At 36.2% G+C, this 11,046-nt stretch overlaps 1 protein-coding gene across 1 annotated transcript; it reads left to right on the top strand.

Moving 5' to 3' along the window:
- The first annotated feature begins 9,560 nt into the window (after positions 1-9,560).
- Positions 9,561-10,273, top strand: LOC144707086 (transcription factor bHLH149-like). The gene has a single exon (XM_078580210.1). The coding sequence runs from the start codon at positions 9,732-9,734 to the stop codon at positions 10,155-10,157; it is 426 nt and encodes a 141-aa protein (XP_078436336.1). The 5' UTR covers positions 9,561-9,731; the 3' UTR covers positions 10,158-10,273.
- The last annotated feature ends 773 nt before the right edge of the window (positions 10,274-11,046 follow it).

The raw sequence follows: 11,046 nt of genomic DNA, 5'->3' as shown, positions 1-11,046 counted from the left end.
GGGTAATTTATAAAATAAATTACAATTCAATGGGTAATTTATCTTTTTCTATTTTTAGCCATAAATAATATATATTATGTATGTATAAATAAAATAAAAAATTAAATAAGACATTATCATACATCATTATCATTATCTATTTCATTTTATCAGATTGTTCAACTAATTTGGTATGCATTGGCCTCTCTTAAGAATGTTAATCTTAATTTGGCAAGTACCTTCTTAAAATGAGCATTAATTAGATCTGGTTAACTTTGATTTTATAATCAGTACTCTGCTGGTCAATGCCATTCACTTCATTAACATATTTTTACTTTGCCTAATCTATATGAATTTACAAGGTTGTATCTCAGTTCTATGTGAAATATTTTAGCAAATTAGAGTCCATAAATTTGAGGATGATTTCATATAAAATATAGCCACGTCATTGGTAGATTATTATTTGAGCGAGTCTGTGGACTTAATGCTTGAAAACTTCATAAAAGCCCTTTTGATGTGAGTTTTTTTTGTTTTTATTTTTTCTGTGGGAAGAAATTCTCTGATTTAATGAAGTGAATAATAATCTACCAATAGTTACCTGAATTCTAATTTATTTAGAGGTGATGTTAGTCCACAAAATCTGTTGAACTAATGTGGAAATGTGTTGGATTATAGGTATTTATTTTCTATACAAATATTATTCTTCACAAGGCTTATTTAGGAAAAAAATATATACATGATAAATTTAATAGTTATTATTATCTAAATTAAAAATATAAAATTTGGATTCCAATTGAATACTAATAATCCTTCATAATATTATGATATATATAATGGTTGAGGCGTGAACGTTCTAAGGTCAACCACATAAAAACTATAATTTCAAAAGTAAAATAAATTTGAGTCAAATTCCCTTTTATAATCAATATTGTTCTTTGTTACAACAGAACCTCAAAAAATTTAATAAATTTTGAGGTTATGTCAAAATTTTCAGATCATTATCCACCTGTTTCTCTATCAAATCTTGTCATTAGTTGGCCAAATGATAGCTTAGTAATGGATGATTATTAAATGTTTATTCTAATTAAACTGAAGATAATGAGCATGTGATCGAATCACCATGTAACCTGTATTGTCACATCCTGTTCATAATACAAAAGGATGGTACAGGATGATACACGGGGGAGGCATCCCTTCCACAATGGGAATATTTAATGTGAAAAGACTTGAGTCTAAGATTTGAGGGCAGAAAACATATTACATTTTGAGATGGATTTTCTTTAGAGATGGGACTGATGGTGGAAATATGTGGCCAGAAGATCAATCACAAATTCCATATCTCATACAATATCTATACATTGTAATGTAGATCTGATGCTCATAATGAAGTTTGTGAATAGATGAAATGACTAAATGAATTATGACAAGATCATGATATGAAGATCACTAGTATTTTCGCATGTATTATAAATACTATAATTAAAAGGATATAATAATATGTATATAATAACACTATCTCAATCTCTAAACAATTAGTGTGGAGACATTTAAAGTATTTTAGTGGATTCTCTTTAAGGGAAAGAGTTCACTGAATTGATTTGTATGAAACCCTGGATGAAATTATACCAAAATTTTAATCAGGGTCATTCACATCATGGTTGTGTAAGTGGTCCCTAAACCTGAGACACTAAATACTTCTTCTGGATGGGAGGTTATAATTTGACTATTACCTAGGAGTTCCTGACCATCCAATTCCCAATAGTATTAGCCAAATTAAATTAATTAGTTCAAGCAGATGATTGATTAGTCAAGATGGAATCATTCACCTTTGGTATAAGAGGAGACAGCTCAAGGAAGATGATGTGAAAAAGTTATTGGTCATGGAAATGGAATATTAAGAAGAGTTATAAAAAAAATTCCAACATATTAGTACTCACTGGAATGAATTATTAGGCTTTGTTAGCCAACCATACCCTAAGTCATCATTAGAGCATCAAGCAGATAAGTGACTATATTTATTGATTGTAAGGTCTAATCAGAAAGTCACTATATTCATTTATATTTTCTAAATCATGAGAAGTATCTTGGCACCCCATGGCCTAGAAGTTCAACCTATCAATTAGGTTTAATTTTTCATTTATTCATTAATATATTTCATATAATTAATAAATAATTAATTAGCTTGGCCAATAAAGGTAATTGGACAATCGGAGTCATTAACGAGACTGATACATGGGCCTAAAAGGTTACACACAAATGGATTTCAGAAGATATAATCAAAATTTACGGGTCATATGAAAATCATATTTTGGTTATAAATAGGAGAAGGCCTTAAGTCAGCTTCAACCATGGCAGAAGTTTTCATGTGCACATCCAGCCTCTCCCTTCCCTCGGCTCCCCTCCTTTCTTGATGTAATTAGAATGATGAAATAACCAAAATATGGCAATGGGTATATAATAGGGAACATCATAATGGAGGAGATTCAACATGCCGAGAATCACTCAAATGCTTAGAGGTTGCACACTTGAGCATCTTAACATGTCTTACTAGAGGAAATGAGAATTACATATCCGGTTTGTGCCAGGGAGATTTGATCATCAGCTTTTAAACCTTTGCTCTGATTGACTTATATCTTTTATGATATTGAATCATCACTTTAATCTCCATTACATATTTAGAACACAACATGGGAATTTGGTATCCCAAGTAAAATAATTGTCTCAATCTTATGATAGTCATTGATAGGGATAAGTGGTTTTGTTATAGGTTCTTCAATATACCAAACATATACATAAAATTTGGTATGTTCTCCATATGTTCATGTTGACTAGTAAATGTCAATGTCGAAGTTTAAAGTCAATATCATTGTCAAAATTTTAAAATAGAAATAAGTTATAAATATCAATATTTAGGTACAGAACTACAATTTTCTCCATTGAACTCATGTAACAAATCAGAAAAAAAATTCACGAAATTCAAATATAAGGAATAGTGTTTTATAAAACAATATATAAATTCAATATTGCAAAACATATTCCCATTATTAGGTGCTCCACTACAAAATGTCTACCTTAGATGCTCCTTGATAGCTTGCCTTGGCTTCACCTTGTCGTCATACAACACCGAACTATGTATTTCTTGGGCATTACCAAATACATCAAGGATTCAGTCTAGACAAATTATCAACCTTAACCCCAATAAATAAAATGCAAAATAGCAGATTATTCAACCTCTTTTAATAATTAAAAAAACCAAAAGTTTGATACATATTTAAGGCTTGATTTCAAAAAAATTTGAGGAACTCATATTCAATTACCAAAACTAAATAATAAAATGAACATCTCTTGAATTTGGGTTCAAAACATTAATAGAGAAAAAAACAACTTGACTCCTCAATTGAAGAGAATTATGTTACATATATTATTTCGTAAACTCAAGAAATAAACTTACAAATATTATTTCAGAGACTGATAATTGATATTGCAGAGCATTGGAAATTCACCAAAGAGTACCACGATGCAGATTAAATCAACTCAATAAGTTATAGTATCTGACGATTTACAAAATGATTTTATAAATCACCACCCTTATTTAATGGAATAAATACCAAAATTAGATGTATGATGATTTACAGACAAATATCACTACAAATTTGACTAAAATCAAGAACAAAAATGCAGGTCTCTGATGATTTATAAAATAATATGACTGAAACATTTATTAAACCCATGAACAAGATCAAAGAGTTCCGTAATAATATCACCAGACAGATTCTATAGAATCAAGAATGAAATCACATGTCTAGTTCTGATGACATGATATGAATTATGTCATTTTTGTTTTACAAATTGTAACAAGTGGTATTTAAAAATATATTTGAATAAATTGATGAGTGATGATTTGTAATGAAACACATGGATAGAAAATCAGTGATCAAATTTCAATGAATCAAGAACATGAGGTCAGAATCAAACTGCTTGTGTGATTATTTCAAAAAGACTGAGGGGAAATATGAGAGAGGACAAATGAGGAAAAAGAAAGGCTACAAATCCAACCTACTTGCAATTGTGGCACAACAAGTGATCAGTGGGGGTAGTATTGATGGGAGAGCTTGCAGGTGCTTGGACAAGTCTGAAATGTACAAGATTGGGGGTAAAAAAAGGAGAATTTGTTATTTTTTACTGATATAATATAATGTTTATTGTATGTGTAATTCTTGGAACAAAATATCAGTCCGCCTAAAAAGCAAAGGGATGGCATCAGTTTTTGTCCGAATTGACACAAATTTGTTCAGACTATAGTGCTCCCTAGAAGCATCATCATCTTATTGATATAATTCAAAATGTTCTCAATGTGTCGAAGATCCCTTCTTATCTTTGGACTGATTCTCTAATGAATACCACCTATTGTATAAATTGTCTTCCTTTCCACTAGTTCATGTTATTCCATTTTACCAAATTTACATTTATGCCTATCTTTTCACCTCCGCTTTTATTTGGATGCAGCCTATGTTCAGGACAATGATCCATCTTTTTTCCAAACTTGCACCCTGATCGCCAAAAGGCAAGTTAGTCTACTATCCTGAAAGCAGAAGGGATATTATGATAACCTTCCTGAGTATTTTTTTCCAGGTCATTTATGCAATTGAAAGTATAATTATGATGGCATAACCATCTTTGAAAATGATATGTAATTCAATATCACACATTCACCATCACCGGCCTCCACCTCTCTATTCATAACTTTCCACAATTATCATTTTCTCCATTCCAGTCCCCACCTATTAACATATGCCTTGCTAAACCAACATTGGGATATCCATCACCGCCCACCATTAATCCTTGACAATAACGACCTTCCTATTGCCTTATGAAAAGGTAAGTGCTCTTGTACTCATCACCCTATCTCTAATGTTGTCTCTATGACCATCTCTACCCTACCTTTCATGCCTTTGTCTTATATGTTACCTCTGAGTTTTCCCCCTCGACGTATCTTGAAGATTTGAAAATACCTATGTGTAAGGCATCGATGACCACAAAATTTAGAGCTTTACTGGATCTTATGAGCTTTTGCTCGTCTCTATGATGCAAATGAGTTTTTAGGCTTATGTAAAATTTTGATGGCTCCATTGCTCATTTATGAAACTCACTTATTTTCTTAGGGTTCACCCAGGCTTATGAAATTTATTATATTGAGACATTCTATCCATTTGTCTGTCTAAAACATAATGGTTTAACTATTCATCAACCAAATTTGGTACGCCCATGATCTTGACATCTCTAATGCATTTCTTATAGTTATCTCACCAAACTTATGTTTATGATCAACCTCTGAGGTACATTTCTCAAAAGGAGTCATCTCAAGAATGTTTTGAGTGTCAATCATTATATGGAATTTAGCAGATTCCACAAGATTATAAAGTTTAGGAATCTTATCACTGCATACAACTTTACTCCATTCACATTTCGTCCGATTGTGATCATAATATGGCATCTAAGGCATTTTCATACTTGTCTTATATGTTGATAATATTCTTTTGACAGTCTAGTGATGAGGCACAAATATGTGCCACGTAGGATTATCTTCATCAACACTTCTTTACATACTCATGGTAAACTCGCTACCTCCTCAGGACTCATGTTGATTATGTACAGGGAAAGCTAGGAATAGCACAACATAAAGATGCTTCTTGGGAGCAAACTGGATTCTTTGCCGATGGAGGCTTGTCGCATGTCTTGGGATGAAAGGTCACCAATACTAAAGGATGCCAGGATATATCAGATTTTTTGGTCAATATCACCTTCCTGATAGTTAGTCTAGGCATTGTTGATGTAGTCAAGGTTCTCAACTAATAATGGGGGAACCTCATTAGATCCATTGGGAGATGATCCTACAAATACACACATATATATAGTGAGCTCCTGGCAAGGGACTCATCTACACGCCTCATGGGCATCTTTATATAGAAGCATATTCTAACTCTGTGTATGCTGAGGTGAAAGGAGGTTTTTAATCAACCACGGGCTACTACACATGGTTGTGGGAACCTCATCACCTGGCACTCATGAAAGCTACATGTGATATATAGTTCTAATTTTGAAATGGAATATATAAGGCCATGGCTGAGACTACTTCTACAACATAAAATTTAGCTTCACACACTCATATTTTTCTGAATCAACCTATTGATTTGGTTAAATTTCTCAATGGTCGATTAACATCTATGCGGATATAGCCAATTAATTGGTCCCTTCAATAAATATTAGTGAGGATACTGGAGTGATTAACTAGACTCATACATATGCCCAGAGGGCCATGCATATAATGTTTTTTAGATTTCAGGGGATATAATTAGGGTTTATATGAAAATTTCAATTAAGTATAAAAGGTCTCAAAAACCTAAGTGAGAAATACCCATGCACACTTCTCCTTCCTCTGCTCCTTGCGGCCCTCCTAGTGTGATAACAACGGTGAGAAGATTGATTTTCTCTGATCTATTACAGCATTGATTGAGAAGGGTGTGATTTCATTTGAAATGTCAAGGATCACATGAATCTGTCTAGAAGTTGACACGTGCAGTTTGAGACGACTCATTAAATGAGAAAATTAGTGGTTGATTTGAATCCACACATGTCTCAGTTTATATTGATGTTTTTATTTCAAATATATTAAATGAATTATCTCAATGTTAATCATGCCAGAGATGAAATAAATAAATTATCTATTGATGGGATGACCTCTCAACCTTGAGAGAGTAAAACACGACATAAGGGGAGTCATTGTACACATCTGAGCACATATTTGTTTGGTTTTTTTCCTTATGGAATTTTAGCTGGAATATTTTCAACTTATTTATTGTGTTATTTTACATCATTCTTGCAAAATAGATCCAGGATAGCCTATTGAGAAATACATCTTCTCACAAATGCAAAATAGAAGGTTTCCTTCATAACCCAAATGACTTTTAAACAATCATAAAAAAAACAGATAGCATTGCAAATGATATTCTGGGAATGTAATATATTCAAAGCCTTTTATTTCAACTCGAAGACAATGAAGCAAACGTTCACACTGTTCGATTGAAAATTCCCTATCTGGCCAGAGGAGATATCTCAACAATCTTGTGTTCTCTCAATGGTGTTGGTCGATGGTTGAAGTGGCACAATGTCAAATACCTCCATTAGGAAGGTCAATTTAATTGTTGACCACTAAACTCCTACAAATTTAAATATCTCATAACAATGACCTAAAGACCCAGAAAAGATTGGGAGGGTTTATTATCTTCTTTATAACCCAAAAAATAAAGATGATTTGCTCCGCGTGGAGCCCTTGTCCTTCTCATGCAGACCTCAGGATCAGCTGGCTCGGAATAACAACATGAATGGATAGGTACGTAGGTAGGTAAGTAGATATCTATATAGATAGATAAATGAATGGATAGCTAGAATTGACTGGATAGCCAGATAGGAAGGAATGTATACAAATAGGTGGGTATATGAATAGACACATACGTACGTTGATAGGTAAATAGAGATATAAATAGATAGGTGCATATACAGCAAGTAGGTAGATCGATGGATCGATAGAATAGATAGATGGACGGATATGAAGTAAGATAGACAAATAAAGGGATAGATGAGTAGAAATACAAAGATAGGTACATCGATAGATCTATACATAGACAGATCGATAGACAGATGGATGAATAGATGGAAGAGAATAGATAGATGGGCAGATATATATATAGAAAGCTACATCGGTAGATCTGTACATAGACAGATCGATAGAGAGATGGATGAGTAGATAGAATTGAATAGAATAGAATAGATAGATGGATGGACAGGACGGAAGCTATATTGATAAATATATATATATATATGTATCTAGATAGATAAATAGATTGATGGATGGATAGAATAGAATAGATAGATTGACGGGCAGAGGGAAGGTTGATAGATAAATGGACAAAATAAACAGAATTAAACTACATATGCATGTAGATGGGTACATTCCTAGCTAGAGAGATACGTAGATACGCACATAAATAGATCGATGGTAGAGCACATTAACAGATTGAATAGAAAAGATATACGGATAGGAAGGAAGGTGGATAGATAAAAAGTTACACGTATAGAGATAGACGGATAGGTAGATTGATGGAGAGAGAGATAGGTAGATAAAAAGTGTTATGTATAGAGATGGATGGATTGGAAAATTGGTGGTGTGGGAGAGAGAGATAGGTAGATACCAAGTGCTATGTATAGAGATGGATGGATATGAAGATTGGTGGATTGGAGGGAGAGATAGGTAGATACCGAGTGCTATGTAAAGATATGGACGGAATGGAAGATTGGTGGAGTGAGAGATAGGTAGATAAAAGTGCTATGTATAGAGATGGATGGATAGGGAGATTGTTGGAGGGAGGGAGAGATAGGTAGATAACAATTATATGCAGAGAGATGGATGGATAGGAAAATTGGTGGAGAGGGAGAGAGAGATAGGTAGATAAAAAATTATATGTATAGAGTGGATGGATAGGAAGATTGGTGGAGAGAGAGATAGGTAGATCGGTACATAGATGGATAGATGGTGGTGTCCCAAAAGGAGACGGAGGTTTGGGACCTATCACGTGGAAGAAGTCAGCCCGCTGACTCATTTAAGCGAAGAGGAAAGGGCATGTGATCGCCAGCAGGAACTCGGCAGTCACATGTGCTATTCTGCCCCTCTTTTATTCCTCCACCACCACTATCCTAGAGAGAGAAAGAGAGAGATGGAGATGGCCATAGAATTCTTCTGATTCTTCCTCTGCTCATGACATCACCCATCATGATCCACGTCCTAATCATCCACTACCCATCTCTCTATCGCTTTCTCTTCTTCCATATCTCTCTCTCTGTCGCTTTCTCTCTCTTCAAATCATTCTGTGCAGCGGTGTTCGCCTCTCTTCCTAAGAACCCATGTGTCTATATCTAACCTGGCTTTGCTTCTCAGGCAGCAGCACCCATGGCTGCACGAAAGGTCGGCACCCTCTCCATCGTATTGTCGCGTGTGACATCACCATCTAATCCTCCTTCAGAAAAGTCCAATCTCTCTCTCTCTCTCTCTCTCTCTTTCTTTCTCTTTCTCTCGCTATCTCCCTCTATCTCTCTCTATTTCTCTCAATTTCTTTCTCCATTCCCCTCTCTTTTTCTCTTTCCCTTTCTCACTATCTCTCTCTTTCTCCTTCTCTCTCTATCTATCTCTGTCTATCTCTCTCTATTCCCCTCTCTCTTTTTCTCTTTCCCTTTCTCTCTATCTCTCTCTTTCTCTTTCTCTTTCTCTGGCTTTCATTCAATCTCTCTCTATTTCTCTCTCTCTCTTTCTCTCTCTCTCTCTTAATGGAAACCGGAAAGGAAAGAGACCACGCTCTAGGATGACGAACTAAATCGTCATCGTTCTCCTTATCATCCTTGTGGGGTCTCCTCGAGCACTATTTGTAAGTTAATCTCGCACTCGTCCCTACCGAAAGGGAGACCCATCCAGTCCTGTTCCGTCAGTCCCAAACCGTCATCCGTCTTCCTTCACCGCTCAGAATCCTATAAATCTCAGCGCGAGCGAGCCAACTTTCAGATAGGAAGAGAGTTACTGTTACCACGCAAAGGCAGAGCTCGTCGCGACACTCACTCTACAGATATAGTCACAGACAGAGATAGAGAGAGCTCACAAAAAAATTCTCCGCTACAGATCGCTGGGCAGGAGAAGGTGCGAGTCGATGGAGGCCAAGCTGGGCAGGCAGCGGTGGCGGAGCTGCCGCCAGAAGCTGAGCTACACGGCGGAGCTCGTCCGTGCGTTGCGCCGGGTACGGGGGGCTTCGGGGTCGTCTTCTTTGCGGAAAAGCTCGTGGGAAGTGCGAGAGGCGGCTGACCGCGCCTTGGCTGCGCTGGCGGGGGGGCGGTCGCGGTGGGGCGCCGCTATCCTCGCGCGGCGGCGCCGCCACGGCCGGCGGCGGTGGCCGTCAGCGCCGCTGGAGATGGCGCGCAAGTTGAAGATGCTCGGCCGGCTTGTGCCGGGCTGCTCTGAGCTGCCTTTGAGTGCGCTGCTTGAGGAGACTTCCGATTATATTGCTGCTCTGGAGATGCAGGTTCAGGCTATGAAAGCTCTTGCGAGGTCGATTTCCTCTGTGGATGCCTCGCTGTAGCGCCGAGAGGTTGATGCTTGTTCTTTTTTTTTTAAACATATATTCATCTTCATCTGATGTCTTCCTTGATAATCTGTTCCTTTCCTCCGTGGAAGAGAATTTTTTTTACTGTATAATCCTTCTTCTTCTTCCTCTTCTTCTAGTTTTTGTTCTTGTTCTTCTTATTATTATTACTATTCTTTCCATCATCATTATCATCGTCATCATCATCTTATTATTATTTTCTAACCCTTAATTTTCTTCTTATTGTTCGTCTTCTTCTTCTTCTTCTCTTCCTATTGTTCACCTTATTCTTCTTCTTCATCAGAATCATCGTCATCATCTTCTTCTTCCTATTATCATCATTATTATAATTATTCGCCTTATTCTTCTTCTGATTAATCGCCTTATTATTCTTCTACTACAGCTTCTTCTTTTCTTCTTCGTCATCACTATGATTGGCGTCATCATCTAATTATCTTATTATTCTTCTTCTTCTACAGCTTCTTCTTCTTCTTCTTCTTCTTCTTCTTCTTCTTCTTCTTCTTCTTCTTCTTCACTATCAAAACCATCATCACCATCTTCTTCTTCTTCTTATTATTATTATTATTATTCTTAATATCCTATTTCTCCAGCCTCCGTTAGCTTCTTCTTCGTCTTCTCATTCTTCTTCTTGTTCGTCTTCCTATGTTTATTCTTCTTCTTGAATCGAAAGTGGGAGAAAGAATATCTCATATTGATGGCGTGGGGCGGCGGAGCAGGGAAGAGGGAACTGGAATAGGGACCATTTGGCTACCTAGTGACCTGTCCCACGTGTGCATGTGCGACGTCTCTGTTGCGCCAAGCCAAGTATCTCTGCCCAGCCCCTCGTGAACCCTTCTTCATTGGCCGTTCTCTCTCTAACCCTTCT

The sequence above is a fragment of the Wolffia australiana genome, chromosome 8, assembly GCF_029677425.1.
Source record: "Wolffia australiana isolate 7733 chromosome 8, ASM2967742v1".
Lineage (NCBI taxonomy): Eukaryota > Viridiplantae > Streptophyta > Magnoliopsida > Alismatales > Araceae > Wolffia > Wolffia australiana.
This window is presented reverse-complemented; position numbering and strand designations above follow the sequence as displayed.

Bases quoted from the DNA above. Each gene is read 5' to 3' on its own strand.
- LOC144707086 (XM_078580210.1), top strand. From the start codon at position 9,732: ATGGAGGCCAAGCTGGGCAGGCAGCGGTGGCGGAGCTGCCGCCAGAAG.